The 23,407-nt window shown below is 40.5% G+C and overlaps 2 protein-coding genes across 4 annotated transcripts in view; both read right to left on the minus strand.

Annotated features, from left to right (window-relative positions):
- Positions 1-1,279, minus strand: part of FNBP1L (formin binding protein 1 like) — a 57,652-nt gene extending 56,373 nt beyond the window's left edge. Inside the window, exon 1 of one of the 3 annotated variants that reach the window (XM_053985406.1) lies at positions 521-1,279. In XM_053985406.1, coding sequence (XP_053841381.1) covers positions 521-544 — 24 coding nt within the window. In that variant the 5' untranslated portion in view covers positions 545-1,279. The remainder of the gene's footprint in view (positions 1-520) is intronic. The other 2 variants (XM_053985404.1, XM_053985405.1) reach the window with 2 other exon arrangements.
- Positions 1,280-10,891: 9,612 nt separating this feature from the next.
- Positions 10,892-22,086, minus strand: DR1 (down-regulator of transcription 1). Its single transcript, XM_053985363.1, has 3 exons — positions 21,779-22,086; positions 16,239-16,402; positions 10,892-13,058 (listed from the first exon to the last, which is right to left on the minus strand). Exons 1-3 carry the CDS (start codon positions 21,996-21,998, stop codon positions 12,912-12,914), a joined length of 531 nt encoding a protein of 176 aa, XP_053841338.1. The 5' UTR covers positions 21,999-22,086; the 3' UTR covers positions 10,892-12,911.
- Positions 22,087-23,407: the final 1,321 nt, after the last annotated feature.

Below are 23,407 nucleotides of genomic sequence, written 5' to 3' on the forward strand. Positions count from 1 at the left end.
TATACAGTAGAGCTGCGTCTAGTTAGGGCCGGCAGCTGAAAACGCTTCGCTCCTCTGAGCAGCCCGGCGCTTTTCGGGGGAGCAGCAGTTCTGCCGCCGCCCGAGGCTGCCCGGGCCGCGCCGGGACCCCGCCCCGAGCCGTGCCGTGCCAGGAGCACGGCGAGGGCCGCGCCGCCGGGCCCCGAGCGCGGCGCTCCCCCGGCCGCACACACAAAGCGCCCGTCCCGCCGTGACCGCGCCGGGCGGGAGGAGGGCGAGGGGCCGCCCCGGGCAGCGCCATGGCCGCGCAGGCGGCGCGCGCGCACCGCACCCCGGACGCGGCGCTCCCGCCCCGCCGCGGCCCCCGGCCCGGCGCCGCCGCCCTCCGCCGGCGCCGGACCCCCGCCCCGCCCGAGCCCCTGCGCCGAACAAAGCACAGCGCCTCGGCTCCGGCCGCTCCGCGCCTCCCCGGGGCAGCCGCCCGAGCAGACAAGGGAAGGCGGCGAATCTCAGACACAATGAGAGGCGAGCCGGGACTCACCCACAGCTCCGTGCCCCAACTCATGGCTGCTCCGCGGGCAGTGCCGGCTCCGGCAGAGGCGGGGATGAGGCGTCGGGCGGCGGCCGGAGAACGGGGCCCCCCCAGGCAGTGCCGGTGCCCTCGGTCACTGGGGAGAGGCGGCGGCGGCGGCGAGGAACGACGTCGCTCCCTGCTCCAGCTCCGCCTGGCTTGGGAGAGAGAGCCGCGGAGGAGACTGGGAGAGGGGCGGGCCCGGCTGGAGCGGCGGGGCCGGGACGGGAGCGGCCGGCGCTGCCCCGGAGCCCCGAGCGGCCGCGGGGCGAAGGTGTCGCGCCCGGGGCGGCCCCGCGTTGCTACTCATTAACGAGGAGACGGCGAGGCCCCGGGGCTTCGTGTCCCGGCCGGCTGCGAGGCCTCCCCGCCTCCCCAAAGCGCTGAGTCACGGCCGGCGGCGGCAGCGGGGTCCCTGCTCGCCCCCTCCTCACCGGGCACAGACGTAAACAACGATTTTTGTCTTGTTTACATCACAGCTCTATGTGTAAATCACAAATCGAGATTTTAGGAAAGTGAGGGAGGCAGCTGAGGGAAAAAGGCTCATTTTTGAGTACTTGAGTGAATCATATTGACTCTAAGAGGGACTTTCCTCAGCAACTTGAAAAGGACAGGTGTTAAATCCTTGTCAAAGATTATTTTTTCCACCAAAGCATTGCAAAGCTACTAATAGAAAGCAAATGTTTTGAAAGCCACCTGAATTAAATTCCACTCTGAGGGCATGTATTTTTTAATTTTCCTCTCCTTTTTGGCTTAGAAATAATTTCTATCAGGTGGGATAAAAACTCAATATAATAGTAAAATAATAAATACTGCTAAGTCTCTATATCATGAAACAAAAATTACTTAAATCCAATCATTTTTTTATTCCCAAGTTACCTTTCAGGTAATGTACCTTTGCATTATAATTTAGGTTTAGTTCTATTCATGAACCCTGCACATTTTAGATTCTGAAGATGAGATTCCACATGTGGGCACAGTTCAGTTAAGGTCTGGCACATTAACTTGGTAGATTGTATTAATCACTGAAAATATTCAGCAAGCAGAACATATATTGAGGATTCAGGTAATGAAGCAGAAATATTTATTAATAATTTTCATCGTTTACTTATATGTTTAAATTCACTCAACTTACATGGCTTTCAGAACTGGCAAAAAGCAATGTCCATTAAATGCTAGAAAGATCTATCAGCCTTTTGCTTAGCTACCAGCTTGTCACATACCTTAATACAATTCTTAAAAAAATATAATCAGATATATAATGAAATAGCATGGAGTCAGAAGCATTGGAAATCAGGCACTTAACTGGGCACTCAAATTTAAATACTGGCCTTTCATTGCATTAAATATACATCAATAGAGTTTCATTGCATTATATATATTTATATTTATAGTTGGTTGATTGATACATGAACCTTCTTATATTTAACTCTAATTTAAGAATTAACTAATTACTCCTATTTCTGCAAAACGTGCAATGCCAACATTCTCAACATGTCAGAATTTGTTTCTATTTATAGCAATGTAACAAAATCAAATATTTTCTGGTGATTTGTAGGTATTTTAGGAGAAGGAAACTGCAGCCTGTATCATGGGTACATTAATACAATATTTAGCTACTTAGTAATGCTTAAAAAGCCCAATTTTAGCAATGAGAGGTTTTCCCAGGACAAACAGGATTCCTTCTTTCCAGGCAGCTCTCCCTGAAAAACACCTTTACAAACCCAAAGGTACAGCAAGCATCGGGGGCTACAGGATGTTCCAGAGATTCTGAGTAACTGCACAACCCCCAGAACTGATTGAGAGGCTGCTCTAAAATACTCTGTAAAATAGGACAAGTGTTAGCACAGCAGCTCTGGGTTGTACCTGCCTTTTAAGAGCACATGTACACAATAAAGAGGAGCAATCAAAAGAAATTCCTGCACAGGCTTTGAACAAACTAGCACCAAAATAGGACAGTATCATTGCACCACAGCACTGCTGCAGTCTGGCTAATTATTCATCTTTGGAGGTTAACAGTTAGACTTGGGAAGTCAGGCTGATTAGAAATTGTACACAGAAACATACTGTTTCTGGGACCCACCTAGTGTTTCTGCAGCTATTGTGATTCTCATTTTGTAGAGAATTAGTACAAAATCTGCCTCAAAGGATGAAGAAGATTCCAAAAAGTAAAGTGCAAAGCCTATTTCATCCCAACATATTTCAGTGGTTTTATTAGTATTTGAATTTAAATATGGGCACAACTATTTTCAAGTTTGCTTTCTGATTTTCAGTTTGCTTTTAACCCATACTTCTTCCAAAAACAGAAGCACATTTATCTATCAGGTACATACACAGAGATGTGCATTTCACCTTTACTTAGCTAAAAGTCACATCAGTAAAGATTATAGATCACAATAAGCTACACAGGTAATGGATTTGAAGTTAAGAGACAAAAAGCATTTAGACACATTATTACAAGATTTGGAATTCGTGAACAGTATATTAAGACCATGTGACTGAAACAAATTTTAATTCATTGAAAATAAAGCAGAAGTCTTAGCAGCATAATACTTACCATTTCAGCCTAGTGAGAAATCTGACATCAGTCAGTGTTACTCCCTTTTCCTGTTTAAGCACACTCTTGCTTTAGCAGATTCCCATATAAATCCTGAGCTCTCCTCCAGTTTAGCAGTTGAGGATATGAAATGACCAAGCTGTAAGACAAGGGGAAGAGTCTACCACAACTCTGTGGGATATTACTAGAAATGGTAAAATTAATCACTTACAATTGTGACATTGTTTCCATTATCAGGGAATGCAACTGACCCTTAGCCTAAAAATAATTAAACAAACATTACCCTAAAGACTTCTGTTCTTCTAGTCACATCCTTAAAATCATCAGTTGGAGGAGGGGATGCAACCAAAGGGACTCAAGAAAATATTAAAGACATATTCAAGTAATGTTACATGCAGCAAAGGCTTCATGATAGATTGCATTGTTCTAGTATCCTTGTAAACCACTAGCTGCTTCTGGCAGATGATGACAACTTATTTTTAGCTTAGAAAATTTACTTTTATATTTAGATGTTTCCCCTATCATTGATTCATTAAATGAAGGCTTTAAAAGAAAACTGCCTAATTATGCATTCTGACTGAATCCACATAATTCTAATTATTACAGTAGTTGTGTATTTTGTTAATTCTGTTCACTTTTCAACAGAATCTACTTGAGTTTCCAAGTGTACCTAAGGATATTATCTTGGCAGAAAAACAATCTGAATCATTAATTTGGAGTGGCAGAAAAGCTGTCTGGCACTCCCTGTGGGCACACTTTCTAAAGACAGAAGCAGCTTAGCTTTCCACTGCCACAAAACTCAGCAGGACCAAACAAATTACTTCCAAATATCTCTGTCTCAGTGTGAGGTGCTATTAATCCTTTTCTCTGCTAGCCAGCAGTCTCTTTGTCATATTAAAATTGGATTTTTACTCCAAAAAAAATAAGAATGGTTGCAAAAACCATTTTATCTCTTTTGCTTCAAAACCAAATTTAGCTCCCTCCTTCCTTTACACATGTATTTCCCCCATCACCAGGCCTCTAAGTGCTCTTATTTTATAAAATATTAATGTTCATAACACTTCCATGTGGTGAGTGGGTAATCATTATTTCACAGCTCAGGAAATAGTTTGAGACAAAAGAATAGATGTCCTGACACTTCAGTTTGTGCCCAGCTCCCCACAGACTTCCTGTGTCTCCCAGAAGCTGGTTAACCATAACCAGCAGAATGCAAAGTCTTGGGAGCTCAGCATCTGCCTAGAGACTTACTTCCACTTGGTTCCTATTTCAACTATTAGGCAAAATAAACTTATGGTTTTACTCTGAGTACTGATTTATTTTTTATTTAAAGCAGAAAATTACCAGGAAACTGTATTAGTTAGACCACACCACTCCTGCTTCAAGGCAGAAGGAAAATTTCATTTATTAGTGCAAACTCAGCCACTGCTTGGAATGCCCTAATTCTAATTTTTCTCCTATCTCTGAATTTTTGTGGGAAGAACTGTACCCCTCCATCTTTTCCAGTCCAGTTCCCATACTGAAATGAATTTTACATAGCAAAAGAAAGGCTTGTTTCTTTCTTTTCCCCTCTCATCTCCACAAACAGAAACACATCAACAGTGATTGGATAACAGAACTGAAAGGACACTACAAACACCAGCTATAAATAGGAGGAAAATGAGAACTTCCATCTGCTTTTACGATATATCCTGTGCTCACTTTTTTGCCTGCACTATAGCCAAGAGCACATCTTCCCTTGCCATATGTAGCAGAGAAAATGTGCTGTCAGTCAGCAACAACTAGCAATATTATAAGTACAAACGGCCTTATTTCACAACCATTTATTTTTTTCCCAGTGAAACAAGACTATCACGTGATTATTCAGCATTTCCTTTTGATAATATAAACTGTATTCCAACCCAGAGGCTGGACAATTACAAAGTATCAGGGAACACACAAAAATCATTACTTTAAAATATGATTTTCAACTCTAATGCATTGCCTACTTGAATACTATAAATCCATTTTCTTCCACTGTACATCCCTTCAGAATTATATCAAAACATAACCATAAATGGTTTTGCTACCTTAATTTCTGTTACCTCCAGTTCACCTAACCATGTCTTCTCCAGTCTCCCATCAACCCCTTCCATGCTCGTTACTTTAAATTAAAAGAACACCAAGCTGTATCTAATGTGCAGAGTTAAGTACGGCCATGGTGAATTCTATATTCTTTTTTCTTTTTCATGACCATATTATCTATAGGCATATAGATTATAGCTGTTAGATAACAACCAAATACTTGAACAGTCACTGCTCTCAGCACCAATAGCAGCTTTCAAGCAGAGTGCATGGATTGACATACGTATCAATAATGAAAGATGGAGACTGTCATGGTACTAATTCAAGCTGTAGAAAAATGAATAGTGGATGAATGTGTAGCAAATCATCAGCACCACCCATTTCAAGACTTGCTAAGCAATATTTACTATCATCTGACTTTGAATTACAATCAGAAACAGATGTATGTACAGTTGTGCAAAATCTGCCTTCATATTTGAACACGCTCGGCATCCTAGGTTACTGTTTAATCTCCCTAGCGAGTTTTAATTTAGAACTGGTTCACGCATTATCAGCACAGAGCGGCTCGGGTCACCCTCAGCAGTTTGGGCACACACAGCCCAAAGCCAAGCTCTGGGCTCGACAGCCGCCTGCCGGCAGCGCCAGCCCCGGCAGCGGCACGGACACGGCCCCGCCGCCTGCTGCCGCCGCTCCGTCCCACCGAGCGCCTGCGAGTTACAGCAACGGGAAACCGAGAGGGCCAGCGACCCCTTGCTTGTCCTACCTTCCACGCAACTGCAGCTCGCCACTTGTCTCCCTTAAAGGATTTCATTTCTGCGGCCAGGGGTTTAATTTCACGTGTACTTCCCTTATTTTATGTCTGGGGTGGTTCCTCCTTCTTTCATGAGAAAGTTTATGTCCATTGCATCATACATTTAATTGATGCATGAAAAAAATTCCAAAGGATCACAATCTGTAGGGAAACTCAGAAGTTATTCAGATGTCAAAGAAAACTCTTTCCTTCCCACTATTAATCACATTAAAAGAATAGAAATCAGGATATAAATCAACAATGGGAATGAGAACAGTGTGCTGTACACAGAATAGATATCCCACAAAGCAAATCATTATTTACCTTTCTATGTCTCCCTATCCCAATAGTAAAGATAGCTACAACTCAGTTTATAATTTTTAATTGTTCCAAGCAAGATTTTGATCAGAGACTAACTGCAGAAATTTTCAAATAATCCCAGAGGAACAAAACCAAAAATAAAGAAATCACTTAATGATGAAAGAATTTTGGTTTTGTGACATTACACTTTTGAAGCGCTATTTAATGAAATTCAAATGCAATGCTTGCCCTTTGGATTTCAAAGGCAAATCAAATCCATCAGATAGCCAATTGCATCCTAGTAAAAGACTGTTCCTCCACATCCCTTTGTCTTTGTAAATTTTTCCCTTTGAGACAAGGTTACATGCAAAGGGAAGAATATACACAACTTATTAAGACCATTCTTTTCCCTCCCTAACACACTCATCTTCTAGTAGCCAAGGTTTTTCCCTTTGGATTTACCACTATCTTGAGAACTCTCATGTTCAGAGCTCATTAGCTGATAAATTTCCAAAAATACAATACACAGAATATAAAGGTTCAGTTGTGTTGCTACTTTGTGTCCTTAATACATAATCCACAAAAAGAAGTTATCATGTCACTATTTTCTATGTCCTTTTTTTCACATTAAAAAATGTGGTATTTTCAGCACCAAATAAAAAATTTGTCTCAGTTTGAGGAATAAATTGCCCCTTTGGCTTGGAATATAAAGACCACTGAGGCAGGTTACAAAAATACATCCCAACGCAGATATGTTTGAAAACTCTCAGCATTCAGAAGCTTTATCCTGTGTCCATAAAGGAAGAAGTTTTAATTATGCTATTGTAACACAGTCAATACTAGAGATTTCATTTTAGGGAAAGGGGCAATTCTCAATCCCTTTTGCACACGAGTAAACCAAAACCACAGCTAAAGCCATCAGTGCAATGTCCTCCCTCCAGGCTTGCCTGCTCCTACAGTCCCTCCCACAGGACCCCGTGCTTCATGCCCGATGTCTCACATTTGGAAGGGATGCCTGCCAGCCCATCGCCTTCCTGAGAGCAAAGCCTGAGGGGTGATTTTGGCCTCAGAACATCCACTAGCACTTTTTAAAAAAGGTACAATACTTAATATTTTTTTACATATTTTGGAAAAGATAAGTCATTAACAGAAGTGACATTGAGTTTAGACCCATTTTCACATCCTGCAGACAGGATAAATACCTCTTCCTATTCACTAAAAAACTGCCCCTTCATTTAAATTATAGAATGAATCAAGAAAAACTAATTTTTTGTCCATAACATTTTATTTTGTTTACATTTTGAGAAATATATTCTTTCAAACAAAGGCATCTCAAAAACTGTAAATTTTTTGTAGAAATGAAAATATGATTGTTTCCAACGTTAGAACATATTGGAAATAAAAACAAGTTATTAATGATTTAACGATAATGAGCTTAGTTGCATACAACTTGCCCAACAATCTCAGATAACTAAATTACCACAGGTATAGAATAGCTAATCCATCAGATAATATGGAAGATATATGTAAGTACATACTTAAGAAGCAACTGAATTTAAATTATGATTTTTACTTGCTTGAATATTAATTATCTGTGTGTGAAAATAGCACCAGTTATGTGTTTACAGTAGAATGAAAAAAAATTTATTGGTCACATTACTCCTTTGTATGTTTTTTTCTAATATTTTTGCAGAGTGATGTCTCCTTTACTGCAGGCTGGGATGGTGAAGACTGTCAGATTTCGCTTTACTCACACTGCCACTGCCCTGGCATATTTACTTCTCTTCCATGGATTACACTGCTGCCTGAGAAAACAAATTACCTGAAACTAAAACAACATTGAATTTGATTTCTAATTCAGCTGTGGTTTTTCACTCTGAGCTGAAAGAATGAAACTTGAATACAACATTAATGAAACCAAATCTTGGTCCATGACCAGCAATCCCAAGGATTATGCTAGTACAAATAAATGTTTTCATCTCTGACAATGACTTTTACAAGTCTGTTCGTTTTCCCAATTATTTGCTCTCTTAGATGATTCACCCTACCCTGACGATAACATCTTTTTCCTCTACATAGTGCACCACCTTTTAGTTCTGTAGCATGTGAAAGTGTTAACTTCAAAGCACAATGTAACATTGCCCACACCCGATTAATACTTGTACCATGCTTTGAAGATGTAAAAGTTCATGATTACTGACTAGTAAGTTTTGAACTAATACCAAAACTGGACTAATTACTACTGAAATGAGTGTGGAAATCATTCACAGATACACCATGCAGTATTACTACTCCAATATTAGTCACCCTGGGTGGGGGCTGAGGGAGAAACCAATTATTTCCTTTGAAACAAGAAAAATCTCTGAAGTATTAAAAAAATTAACCACGTGAACATTCGGCCTTAAAATTAAGTGTAATCTTTACATAGTTTAATATGCCTCTTATAAACCTTCACCCCAAATATGTAAAGCATAGTAGCTGTCCACATTTAAAATGCAGAAAAACCCCAAAACTGGTTTTAACAAGTATGGTCCATCCTTACCTGAACTTCTGGTTCAAGCTGTAGAGATAGAAGTCTTCATGTATTCCTGCAGTTGATGCAACAAGAAATCGTGGCCATAATGAATTAAAATCAAATGGTTCTTTCCCCAACATATGCAGGAACATCATCTATTACAGATTTCCAGATTACTGAAGTTTCTGCTAGGTTCACCCACACAGCAAAACCTATCTTTACTGGATTTGTCGACGACTGATGTATGGGATTAGGTGTATCCAACTGGATTCACTAATTATTTTGGTGCAAAACCTCCACTCCCTAGGTATTGGCTTCAGTTGTATTACAGCACAGTACAGAACAGAACATTTTCACTCAGTCTGTTTCCTTCCAGAAATGCACAGCTCTAGCACATTTGTTGTAGAAATGTGCTAGATACCCAGCAACTGGAGTAAGTACTTCCAAAGGCATTAATAAATTCTCATTACTGATTTCTGTAGCAATGGAATCAAAACAAAAAGCACTCATTTAAATCGGGAAAAAAAAAATTCAAACTAAGCACAAATGTATTTTGAAAAGGAACCTCTTGGTCCTGATTGCCAGCAAACCTTAACGGGCGAGAGCAAGCCTCACAGACACTCCTTTTCATCACTGAGTTGCACCCATCCAGCATCCCTTAGTCCCAAATGGCACATTTATTGAGTGTCCTTTTAACAGGTCTGAGGGGTCAAAGAGCTAGTACTGACTGTAAGCAAAATCCACCTGAACCCTGGCCAGCATGTGCTCTCACTGTAAGCTGCAGAGTGGAACTTTTCCATATTTGACAGGTAAATAGTATAATACCAAAAGTAGATTTCACCACAGTATGCTTTATCTTTCATATTACACTTCCCCTCCTCCTCCTTCCACATTGTTTTGTGTTTGGCTTACACAAAATCACAATCCAACCCTAGAAAATTAAAATGAGGTATACATTTCAGAGTAAGGGTTTGGCTGTTTCACAGTCATCATTAAGTCACTTTACTTGGCATTGTTTCAAATGCCAAGTCACCTTTACTCGGCTTTGTTTCAACTGAAAACAATCTTCCCATACAAAATGATCAACCAAGCATTATTGTTGACAGTCCTCCTTTGTGGAGGTACTTTCACAAAATCTGAGGAACGTAATTTATATTTATGGCTTTCAGGGACATTTTCCATTGTGTCAGAAATTCCAGTGCTTCAAAACAGCTCAATTAGCCACATGCAAATACTGAAATTCAAATACCATTTTAGGCATTTGATGTTTAGAATCTCCAAGATACTCCTTTAGAAGTACTTCAGTGTAGTAAATACAACTATATTTGTTATCCACAATGTCATGCAGATGTGCACTTTATTAGAGTAACAGAATAGAAAGATTTCATGAGAAAGTCACTGGAGCACTCTGAAACAGACTGTCAGAGTAATTATGGAAAACCCACAGATAATCTCATCAATTCAATATTTAAGGAACAGACACATCCTTATACATGTTTCTTGTGAGACAAAGCAACAATACAGCTCACTAACCAAACTTTATGCTCTATGTACCTGGTGTACCAAAATCATCAGGAGTACCATAAATTCAGAAATCTCTCTTCACTGAAGAGCTCCTGCATGGAAGCACAACAGCAAAGTAATACAAAATTTGTTTGTTGAAAGATCAGTGAAGATTCTCCCTGGAAGTGCCAGAGTTTATTTTCATACCTGGGGAAGAATGGCTGACTAAGTAATTGCTAATAATGACTATCTACATTAAATTAAATTCTTACTACCTCAGCCTCTGCCTGTAGCCTTTCACTTTATGAAAGCATTTCAGCAGCTGGTACACAATCAACAGGGCTTTTGTGCAGCTTCTCAGGTGCAGAATGTCAGGTTATAAAAATACATACATACTAAATGCAATTCCCCAAAGAGAGCAGGTCAAGCCCAGAAATATTGTTTGCAAGCAATAACAACTCCAGAGCACAGCAATCCAGTCCAACAGCACTCTGGTTGTAAAGACTTCAGGTCACAAAAAGTGTCCAGTAAGCAAAAATAAAAACAGGATTTAAGTAGTCTTTTTGTTTTGTTTTTTTTTGTTTTATAAAGGAAATGAAGAAGACAGACTGTTCATTAAATATAAAAGCAATTTTATAAAAACACATCAGAATTTTATTGCTTGAAGAATACAGCATATGAAAAAGCACAAGAATGTCCAAAAAGAAAGGTCACAAAAATTCAAACATTACACCATACATACCAGATGCAGTAAAATGTTAACCTGATTCCTGCATCAGAAAAGAAAGGTGTGAAAATATACCTATTATTATTTAGAAGGAAAAGACTCATTTGAAATAGAAAGTGTGAAGGTGTTACAGTACAAATTAGAAAAGCCAACACTGCACATTAACATTGTATCACTAGACTAGATTTTCTACCTTTGGTACTTAAACCTTTACAGAAAACCACTTCCTCAGTCAAACCTTGCCTAACATATTTTATCTGGTATCCAGGAAAGTTTGTTTTTTTTTTGTTTTTTTTTTTTTAACTTAAACATTCAAACAAATACTCTTCTGAGTTTTCACTGCATTACTGCTTTTAAAGACATATTAATATTTATTCAATATGCAACTTAACACATCTCAAATTTAAATCAAAAGTCACTATGTGACTGAGATCTGAACACATGCCAATTGCATCTTGTTCAGATCTTTATGTAAAAACGGGCCCACCATTTGCTGTTTGCATCCTCATGTAAACAGACTGCTGCAGCCCTCCTCAAGAATTCCAACGAGAGCAACTCGCTGAGGATGTCAGTTGATAAAACCACCCACATTGTTAGAGCTGTGGGGTCACCTACAGCAGCATGCAAGTGGCTTTTCTGGTCTGCTCAGATCAGTGTACCATAAGATATGCCAGTATTACTTCAAGTAACACATTAAAACCCAGCAATGGACACTACTGTGCTTTATTTCAACACAAAGGACAGCTGCTCATCCATTAAATCAACAGAACTATCAAAAGGACAAGTACATCATTTCTGTTTCATGTATTGCTGCTGATCACTCTTGGGGAACAATTTATCAGAAACCTGGACTTACCTACAAACCAATTTGAGTGAAGAAAATGTAGTCTTTCAACAAGGTACCTTAGTAATCCAGTGGCAATCTAGTCTGGAGAATGTTAGCATTATGCTGATAACGACTAATCAAGGTTAAATAAATTCTCTCTGTTTTGACAAACATGCCGTTAGGGTCAGCTTTTGCCTTCTTGGTCTTAAATACTTAATCACTCCCTATCACATCAGCAGAACAATTTTGTTTCTTTAAGTTCCAGCTTTATATTTCAACAATATGAATAAATCTGGACTACAAAATACCATCAACAACAGTTAACATTAAACTGGAGTGAAGTAATAGAAGAGTTAGTTCTTCAAACCAGGCAGTCTTTGAAGTGAAATACTCAGTTAGAACTGTCAAAAGGATGTAATAATAAAACCATGGGTTTAATTTTTTTTCCACCCCTATACAAAAAAAAAAAAAAGAAAAAGATTGATTTTGTACAACTCCTATTAAACATACCTTTTCCTAGCTTGGTGAAAATGTATCATTTTCAAATTTTAACAAGTGTGGTATTCGAGCATATATAATATTTATTGCCATATATATCCTCATTTTAAAAAGAACTAAGAATTCAGACTCTTCTATGCTGAACTCTACTTTTTTTCACGTTAACAGATTATGTCTACTGTACCACTCCCCCAAAAAACAATTAAAAATTCTAAGTAAGATTCTATAGTTTAGTTAAAAGGGAAGAAATGCAAATGTGGATTTAGAGCTTTTTGTATAAATCTCACTATATTTTATAAACACGTTGTTTATTGTAACACTGTTTGTTGATCAAATAAATGATGCACTGCTATCTAAAATTTCCATATACACCATTAAAAATCCAAAGTTGATATGATACTGAACCTTAAATCTTCAAGAGTTCAAAAAAGACAGTTTATACATGTACAGCACACAACAGCAGACACCCCTAGAATACCAACTGCCAGTCCACGATGCATACAAACTTACAGGTAAGCATTCATTTCACTGTTTTCATTGTGCAGGAAAAGTATTTCTTAGTAAGACAACTCAGCTGGTGATTTTCAGATATCATCTTCATCATCTTCATCCTGAGAAGATCCTGCCTGATTGGATGCACTGGCTGAGGCAGCAGCGAGCTGTGCCTGTTGAGCTGCTTGTTGCATCTGTAGCCATTCCTGCTGTGCCAGTTCTGCTTGCTGTTGTCTAGCCTAGAGACACGAATTTAATTGTTAAGGCCATACATAGCTCGTGAAGAATCTATAGAACAGATTCTCCTTAAACACATTTTTATCTGTACCTGTAGATTCTTTTTTTTATATATTTTTCATTTTTTTTTTAATTAATTGTACATGCAAAACCACATTGAAAAGTACCTTAATAACTTGTACCAGGAAGTTTAGCTATAGTCTCTCTCCCTCTGAAGACACCACTGTTTTGAAGCCTTACACTTACAAAAACAACAGACAGAAAGTAGTGTACTTAAGGTCTGCTGTAATGACTGTGCTGAACCACTAACTAATGAAGAATTTAACTGAGGCTAAGAAAAGAAAACTTTAGGCATCAGTTTCAAGGGATCTTAACATTTAATCACAGTTCAGAGATGAGGACAGCATTGCTTTGTTGATTACAAATAACAAAACTTCCAATTATGAAATCATCCAACTGAACCACAGAGGCACACATTATCACAAAAACAAAGCAAGCCATTATCTTACTTTGCTAAGCAATCTTTGCAAAACAGAGCAAGGCATGGTCTTCTCAAATTCAGGTATGACAACAGAGGATGGCTTTGCTACAGAAAGGTACGGACTTCTACTGAAAAGCACAAAAGATTCTACAACAACATTTCAAATAGTTCAGCTGATGAATGTTTGTTTTTCTGTCCAGAGTTTTCACTTGTTTTTTGGTAACTTCTCTTGATTTCAGCAATATACTAATTGATTGTGTTAAAGTTACAACTTCAATTTCTATTTTGAGTGAACATTAAGAAAAAGTTCTCAAAATGAAAAATTTCCAGTCTACTTTACTCTTCTACTTTTACAAGTCATCACTAAGACTATTGTAATTTCCTTTCTAATCCTACTGCACTCACTGAATTTTCCTATTTTTTTCCAAAGCATCAAATTTTTTTTCAGTTTTGCAAACTATAAGATGCCAAAAGATAATGTCTGGAAAACAATCAAACCCTGTTTGTCAACTTAGCAATGTGAAAAAAAGGGGAGTATTCCCTTATTATTACAAAGTGTCACATTTTCCTCTGTTCTAGCATTAAAAAAAATAAACAGAAGTAGAAATCTCTTCTCAACGAAAACTTTTCAGTATTTCAGACTTCAAGTGATGGCACAGTTACAAGGGCTGGAACACATTTAAGACGCTGTAGAGTTTTGAAGAAAAGGCAGCAGCATCTGTCCACATAGGAAGGCACAAATATTTATCAGCCAGGAGGTAACAACAGGGCTCCCTGCTGAGCCTGTGCAGTGGTGTTCACTGTACACTCACAGAGCTGATTCACGTGCATGCTCCAGGAAACAGAGGCCCAGCACTTCACACTGGAGGCATCACTTTGTCACTGCCCACCCTCACAGCCACATCTGTAATGCCAACACTTCACCATTTCAAACATGGGAAGAGAAAAAACCCACATGCTGAAGAATTCCATTGAGTTGGATTGACCAAGAAGCTCAATAATTAATCTCTGATAAAATTAACTCATTTATTGCACAACTCCAGTGAGGAAGCCCCCAAAAAAACCCCAAATCTATGAAGACCCTTGTCTTGCACAAAAACTTAGACATGAATATTGGAATAAGACATTCCCTGACTTCAAATATTTACAATCATCCAAGCCAGATGTCAAGTATTCACAACAGTAACAGGCAGGTATTTTCAAAATAGAGCAAGAAGTCAGCATTAGTGTCATGCTTTAGAATATTAAAAAGATTAACATAAATAAATAAGCATGCACATGTGTAACTATTTTTAAGACTAAATACAGTACCTCCAACAGCACATTACAGCTACTATTTTTGAAAAATGAGACTGTCATCCTTGAATCTAAGCAAACATTTTCCATATTACCAAACACTATTTTTAAAAAGCATTCATACAATCTTGTCAAACTGGCATGCGCTGTCTTAAATTAGAAGTTAAGGCACAGTAACAGAATTTTAAAAGAATATTCTTCAAGTTGTTATTCCTTAGACAAAGTGTGGCTTGCCTAAGGAGGTTTCAGCAATTTTTTTAAATTTTTTTTTTCAGCAATACTCTGGAGCTACTACTCCCTTAATACACCTTAGTTTTGCTGCTTTTATATTTTGTGTATCATGCTGAGTTACGTGCACAGAGTAGTAAGTAAAAAACTGCCTATTTGTAACTCTTGTCCAAAATCCAGAAGCAGACATATTGGTCCTTCTAATTTAGTACAGCCAAACAAGAGTTAGGCATGTGTAACTTCATCATAACTAGTGCACTACAATAGCTACATGGTATGCTGAAATTTTAAATGCCTTGAAATTCATCATGCAATAAAGATTAAAGTAGTCGGCATGTCATGAGATGAAAAGCAACATCTCAGCAAGATAAAAGTATTGCAAAGGGGAGAGAAGGTCACAGTAAGCAGACATGGAATAATGAATAAGCATTTTCATCAGAGGAAATCAGAGTAAGCAAAGTCAGAAAATAAGACTCCAGCCTTGGTTAAGAGAAAAGAGAAATACCATAACTTTCCAAGCTCTTAGTTTAGAGAATGGTCTTGTCAAACTAAGAGAGCAGTTGACAGAAAGATGGTGGAGAAAAAGAAATAAATAAAATCAGATTTTAGTCAAACTGGGAGATGATAAACTATCTGGGAAAGCTGGAAGGGGACAAGGCTGGGATGAAGTAGTATGTTTATTTGTGTGTGTGTGTTAGTACACTATTTGCAGGCAAATGCTTTTTCCATGCCTCAATGGCCTCTTTAAAAATTTATGCATGAATTCACTCAGTTATAGTCTAGCCAAGAATAAAGTTTCTTTCCAAGTATAAGAAATAACATTTGTGCACTGATGGTCAGAAACAGAAAAGCTATTTTCACTTTTTAATGCTTCAAAACGGGTCATTTCCTAGAAACCAACTGTTATTCTTTTACTTCGTCAACTAATTCTTAATGTATTCTCCACGATAGACTGAAAATACTCAAGTAGCAGCAAAACTCCATGCTTTTTAAAACTAGAATATGAAATATGTTCACATACCAAGTCCTGTAAGTCAAATCACAGAAGTATCATCTTAGATGCCACATCAATTCTCAAGGAAGGGGATATTTCTTGAGGTGTGCACATGTTTGCGTGGCCCTAGACCTGCAGCATTAATTATTCCAACCTCATCAGGACAAGTACTGCTTCACTTACTTGTGCAAATAATTCCTGTTGCTGCCTTAGTAGCTCTTCTTCCGGAATGCCGAGGTTCTCCAAGCGTGAACTGGCCTTTCTTCTCTTTAGTGCTACTGTTTTGCATTCTTGTAAGACTTCCTTTACTTCACTGATATAGGAGCCAAACCCCAAACTTTCTAGCGCTAGAAAGAAACAAAAACAGAGAAAAGACATTGTTTACCTTTTACAAAGTTTCTGATAAGAGATATTGATTTGTTTAGTTAAAACAAACAAAAAAAAAGTAAAACATTTGGTAACTTTCCTATCATCTGTTGACAAAAACCTCTATTCTTAAAAAGATCTGACAGCTATTTTCCTTCTCTCTTCTGCTATGTCCTGTAGGAATACATGGTTTTAGGCTAAAAAAATTAAGGTTCATCAAGTACAACCAAAGAAGCTTAGACTTGCAGAGGATTCAAGGCTTTCAGATACACTTTGCTGGAGACAGGCATTATTCTCCAAAAAACTTCTTTTTCCCATATTTTCTATATCAGAATCAACAAAATTTATACAGCTAAGAAGTCCTTCCTAACTGAATTTCTACCTGAATTTTCTCTCAGAGATTCTACCTTTGCAGGTTTTGCAAGTCTTCAGTAGAAGGTAAATTAGCAACCTACAACAGAGAAGAAGAGATGCACGTAAAGTAATCACAGATCCTTCAAAAAGGCAGAAATAAATAATATTATGTTGAATTGCTGAATTTTACCTTTTGTCTTTAAGTATCTAAATTCCTACATATAAAATGCATAGTTCACACATATAAAGCTATATAAAGTTATATATAAGCTCTTTATTGTTTTATTTCTCAATAGAAACCCTTCTATTTATGTCCACATTAAAATGTATTCAGAAGCTAAAATCTTGCACTTTTATCTGCCCAAAGAAATCGGTAAAGCAGCTATATCCTGCAACAACAGTTTTTTTAAAGAATGCAAAGGTAGCAGAAAGGATTATAGAAACCCAGGTAGCACATGTGACAAAAGGCAGTTTCCTCATGCACCATTTACTATGACAGGCCTCCACACACACCCAAAGTGAACCTATTACAGAATAAACTGGAAACATTACATAAACACCAATTATACTAGAAACAAGTATCAGTTTAATAAAAAACATGGTTAATTTCCAGCATTTACACAATTCAGAGTTTACAATACAAGAGTTGTTTTAACCTTTATCTTAATTTCAAACTTTTGTGACAAGCTATTTAAGAAATAGCACTAAACTGCACAACAGCAATCAACAACTTGTTATAAACAAGATCTTACAGTAACTCGGACAATATTCTAACACTAGTTTTGTAAGCAACATTTTCCTAGCCATAACTACAGCAGCACATCATGGTACCATAATCTAAACAATAACTCAAAGGCATTCTCTAAGTTTTCAGCTTCCAACTTGTACTAAGGGACAACTCACACACTGTCTTCCTCAACAGTGCTGTGGGTACTGCCCTCTAGTCTTACAGCACTACCTTCCCTGTAACAGAAAACACCTGGCAAAGAAATTCACATAATACTTATTTCTTTTTAAAAAATGAAGTTAAAAGACCAACTGATTTAGAGACAATCAAATTACTTCAGAGACAGTATGCCAGTTCAGACCCAGCCCACACACAGACATTGAAAACACCTCTTCCAATTAGCTCACAGTTTCTAGGAGAATTACCAAAAACTTCAGAAACTTGTTTCATCCAGCCTCAGCAGAGAGGAGGCAAACCCACGTCTCATAGTCCAGAACTGGTTATCTTAATACTCTACAGATATTTAAGAACTCATTCAATTTTAAAATGTAAACAGTATATACAATAAACTTCTTTAAGTCATACTTTTTTAACCAAACTGAAGAAACCTACAAGTCTAACATCACTAAGACAAACCATCACGACAAAATCAGAGGTGTTTTTAAAAGACCAGGGCTGGCAATTGGCATCAGATTGCCGAGTCTGAAGTTAACCACAAGATGTGTTTTTACAGAAATTATACATGGTCTTTAAAAGAAAATAAATTAATGGAAAGAACTTACAATTGTGAATTGAATATAGCACAGACACACACAACAATAAAATTCAAACTCCCCACGTGATACAACCAAGACAGATTTTTACAATTATTCAATATAACAAAGCTATGAAGAACCATAAATTATTTATGCATCATTAATCTACTGCATCAGAATTCTGCTGCCCATGAAACAACTTACAAAGTTTACCATCTTCTTGAAGCACATCAAGGCTTACAGAACACATATGAATGGAAGGAATGTGAATCCCTTTATACAAGCATGGTGCTAAAGTGTGGGACAAGTGATTACTACTCTGTCAGAGCTGCTATTTCATCAAAACTCAAAGCCTTTCTATTTTTTGAGTGTTAAACATGCCATCCTACCCAGATGACTGAAAATTTAGTATCTTCCTGAGGCTAGAATTATCCCACTAAATGTAAACAGCTGAATTATACAGCATTTGGGATAACACAACTCATATTTACAAACACCAGATCACAATTATCCTTTCCCCAGTTTCCTCCTACTCTTAATGACTGTATGAAGGTGGAGGTCTCTGAGTAATCAGTGACACATAGTTAGTACTACTTTTATTTTATAAAATCAAGTCATTACTATCTGAGACTTTTAAATTTTTATGCTTCTTTCAAAGAAAAAAAGAACTTCCAAAATAAAATCCCAAACATGAAAAGCTGTGGGACTCTTTTAAAATTAAGTGCTAATACACACACTGTCAGTATCCCAACAGTCCATGAAAAGAAGAGACAAGATTTGACATCAATCCACAGCCTACCTTACTGCACAACAATTCCATGCAGACCAAGTAATCAAAGTAACCAACTTCATAAAATAGGTGATTTTACAAGTCACCATTTTCAGAATTCAATGAAAATTTCATTTCTCATAAAAAGCCTGCTTTGTCACAAGTCATATAACACTGAAATGATTCTATTTTCTGTTCCAGGATGGAAGAACATTCATTTGTTTACCAGAGCTGCAGATTCACAGCTGGGTTCCTGATGGTGGAATTCAACAATAAACGTGGAGATCTCCACTTACAACTATTACATAGTCTTGATGCTTTTGGGTACTCTCCAAGAAAGCTGTCTTGCATTGTGCTACCAGTAGTGAGTGCTGGCATCATCTGAGGACATCTATCAGATCAGATCTCTAACGGGATGCAAGAATCCTCTGCCTTCCCTTCCCTATGCTGTTGACAGCACTGTGCCAGTGCTACCACCCAATAACACACAGCAAGGACCTCATCTATCTGAACTGTAACCCAAGGGCAGAGAGAGCTCTTGCTTAGCACATGGCCACACAATCACTTTAACAGTACAGCAAAGGAAGGGGTTTCTCAAGCACCACTGTGCCAAACACCTAAGCACAGTGACCAAGTGCAGTTTCACCTCAGCTCCAACACAGTCCAATGGAGGAGTGTCACCAACTGCAGAGTGCCTCTTCCCCTTCTTCTGGACCAGCAAAACACCCTTCCTGCTTCTTGTTCCCAATCTAGTAACTTGTTTACAGCCCCAGTCAGCCAGCAAACTCACCTGAGAGGAAACCCTGCTCTGCCCCAAATTCTCAAAAGCCACAGGGTCAGTTGTATCTGCAATTGCCAGATCCAGCTCTCAGAGATTACAAAAAGACTCCTCTTGGCAGCACCTTGTGCTTAGGCTGGACCGGATGAGACGTGATGGTCATTAGCCTCATTTGACTTCTAGGCATTCAGAAGGAAAAAGATACATGGGTGACCACAACAAACAGATTTCAACTGCCTCATTTGTTAGCATCATTGTCATGAAGCTGCTGCATTAAGAGGCATTCAAAACAGCAAGTATCTAGAATGTATGAAGATGGATGAAAATGCTGACATACTCTACCTATACACACAATCGCTGTTTCCAAAATTGGCAACCAAAACCCTCAAACCTCACAGAAGGATCATCTGCCAGCTGACCAGCATCTGTAAGGAGCTAACAGTAATTACAGCTTCCTAAAACACAAGCACAGCAGAATATCCATTCCAGCTCTAGAACATTACAAAAATGGATACACTGCAATATTTTACTACAAAGTATAGATTTATTTTGAAAATAACTTTTTCTAGTTCTAAGATGTGATAACACAAGGACATAGAACCCAGCAAAATACTTGGCATGGGACCATCTGCTGATGTTAGGCACACCCATTTTAGTTTCAATTTGTTTTCCAAAATACCCACACTAAGCCTAGGACAGCAATAGGTGAAATCTTTTTTACGGACCACCACTACTGGGTACAAAATACTTTCATACATAAACCCTTTACTGCCCTCAGTCTTAAAGAGCACGTCTATTCCAGCGTTAAGAACTAACCTCAAACGTTTTTTGTGGTGACTTGAAAAACCTATCCATGTATTAAAGAGCATCACACCTAAAGTATACTTCCGTGTGCAAGCACAGGTTTTACTTTACATCCTAGGCTTCTGTGATGGAGCTACTTTGTTAAACTTGCAAGCTTACATGCATTTCATTTAACATTAAAGCTCGTACATGCTACTTATTTTCTTTTGCAGTTCGTGACCCAGTCAAGTACTTGAACTTCTGATGAGCAAGCTAATAAATTTCAAGCAAACCAATTTTATTTTTTTTGCTTCAAATAGCAAATATTGCTTAAAAATCATATAATGACAAATTTTTTAAAACTAACTCGGTACCATCACAGCCCTGAAAATAGCTGTACTACAAATGCTGCTGTTAATACCTCTACTAAGCAGCCGAGTAAAGTACTCTTTCACTTCTGCTGCTATAAATTTGTTTGCAGCAATCACGGCATCAACAACCTCGGCTTAAGAAGCAAAGCAAATGACTTCTGACAAAAAACGATGCCTAATACAGACTTCAGAATGAGGCAAGAAAACTCCTTATTTCGAAAGAATTTAACGAAAAACAAACAAGACAGAGAGAACTCGCCTTTTATTCAAGCAAGCAGAAGTGCAAGTCAACAGCACAGAAAATACGAGGGCATAGGTCACGTTTAAATGCTTTCTGCAACAGATACGAAGATCCAACATTAAACAATGAGACTGTAAGGACAGCCCTAAAGAAATATACTCTTTAGAGATTCCACACAAGTATACCACGGAATAAAGCCTGGGCCCCACATAATCAATCTCCAACTAAGAAGACATTTACTACATTCAGATTCTTAAAACACGCTGCATATCCATTCGAAAAAGCAGACCTCGTTTCACAGGTACAAGGAAGAGATTTGGTGACTTCACTCACAGCATCACAGGCTTCTCTGAAGCACAAAACTGGAGCTGGTCCTGAGCACACGCAGCAGCCGCTCCAACCACACAAAGACAACCTCTCTTGCAGTGCGACTGGCAAGCCAGACAACACACGCTTCTCCTCCACACCCTTACGAGACCCTGCCTTTGTGCTCTACGTAGCTACAAGCAAGCAGAGAGCGGACAGGATCGGCTCACAGGTACCCGACCCGGCAGCGGCACAGCGCCCGCGGAAGCTCACCTTGTATGACGTGTTCCGGGGAGATAGTTTTCTTCTCCGATTTGTTGCAGATCTCGTTGGCCTCGGAGGAGATGAGGTGGATGAACTCAGTGCAGCAGTTGACCACCAGCTCCCGGGCGTCGTTCGCCACGCGGACGTTGGGCAGCGTCTCTTTGATCATCTTGTTGATGGCAGCCCTGGGGATGGTGAGGTCGTCGTCGTTGCCGGACGACGAGGCCATCCTGGCTGCGCTCGGCTCACGGGCTGCGCTCAGCGCCCGCGCGAGGCTCCAGGGCGCGGGGACCCGGCGGGGGCGGGCGGGGCCGCGGAGGGCGACGTCGCCGAGGGGCGGGGGACGGCGGGGGCCGGGCCGGGGGTCGCTGCCGGGCCGGGGGGTCGCGGGGCCGGGAAGCGCTGCTCGGGCTCAGGGCTCCTTCGGCCGCGGCGCCTGCCACTGCCGCCTCCGCCACATCCTTCGGCCGCCGGCGCCGCTGCCTTAAGACCAGTCTGAGGGGAGGCGAGCGGCGGAACGCCCCGCGCGCGGCTCCGCTGGGCTCGGCTGGCCCCGGCCGTGCGGCGGCCGCGAGGCGGAAACGCTCCGGCTCCGGCTCAACCTGCGAGGGACGGCGCTTCCGCCGGAAGCAGGAACAGCTTCCGCCGCCGGGAGCGCCGGAAAGGCCGCGGTGCCACGTGCGGCTGGCGGCGGCGGCGAGGGGTCCTTTAGCCGCCCCCCTGCGCCAGGAACTGCCCTCGGGCCCCACCCGGCTCCCCCCGCCTTTCCCCTCGGTGCCGGCAGTAGCAGGGGACCTGACAGCCCCGCCAGGCTTGTCCCCGAGGCAGGACAGGCTTGGTGCTTCATCCGCAGTTAATTCACGACTTGCAGGCAGGGCTGGTTGTACTCGGCAGCCATCTATTACACTATATTTTCTGTTTTCACTCACTCCATAACCAGTAGTGTGAGGGTTGTATGAGACAGAATTAGCCAGAGCACGTTTGTGAAAGGTTCATTAAACCCACGGTCCTGGTCTTGCCTTCTTGTGTGCTGCAAAGGAAAAAACTGCCCAGGAACGCAGCCCAGCCCGAGCTGCAGGCCAGAGACAACCACAGCTGAGCGACACTGAGGGGCTGCTGGCAGGCCCAGCCCTTCTGTGGATGTCTCTGTCCAGTACCCTGTGCTGACCCTCGGCAGGTGGCGAGGAAATCTCGGGCTGCAGAGGGGCGATTTGCCAGGCTCCCTTCAGCCCCAGCAGCACTCTGCTCTCATTTAATTCCTGCTTTCTCCTTTCAGCCTCGCTGCTGTTCCACCTCTCTGCCATCCACACGTTGATGCTGGGCTCCAGGCACCCGGTGTTTTGCAGGGGGTGTGAGTTAGGAACTACTCGGGGCCTCCAGCTGTGCAGATCGTCTGCTGCGGATGCTCCTGTCCCCTCAGCGCCCTGCCTGCTGCCCCAGGGAGGTCCCTGCATGCCCCTGCAGCCTAGGCCCCAGCAGAAGGGTGACAGCTGCAGAGCGAGCCCCGCAGGAGCCGCAGTGTTTGGTGGCAGCAGGCGCTCTCCTTCGGGCAGAGGCAGGGCAGGGCGGGGCCGCTGCAAGCACGGAATTAGACTTTGGCTCTCTGAGACAGTATTGAAGGAAAAAGAACGACAGCTT

Source organism: Vidua macroura, chromosome 9 (genome assembly GCF_024509145.1).
Source record: "Vidua macroura isolate BioBank_ID:100142 chromosome 9, ASM2450914v1, whole genome shotgun sequence".
NCBI classification, from domain to species: Eukaryota; Metazoa; Chordata; class Aves; order Passeriformes; family Viduidae; genus Vidua; species Vidua macroura.

What these genes read in the sequence shown, in the direction of transcription:
- DR1 (XM_053985363.1), bottom strand. Translation starts at nt 21,998, where the DNA reads ATGGCCTCGTCGTCCGGCAACGACGACGACCTCACCATCCCCAGGGCT. An exon ending in CCCGGAACACGTCATACAAG is followed by an intron (nt 16,403 to 21,778) that starts GTGAGCTTCCGC and finishes GTTTCTTTCTAG; the next exon opens with CGCTAGAAAGTTTGGGGTTT. An exon ending in AACAGGAATTATTTGCACAA is followed by an intron (nt 13,059 to 16,238) that starts GTAAGTGAAGCA and finishes TCGTGTCTCTAG; the next exon opens with GCTAGACAACAGCAAGCAGA.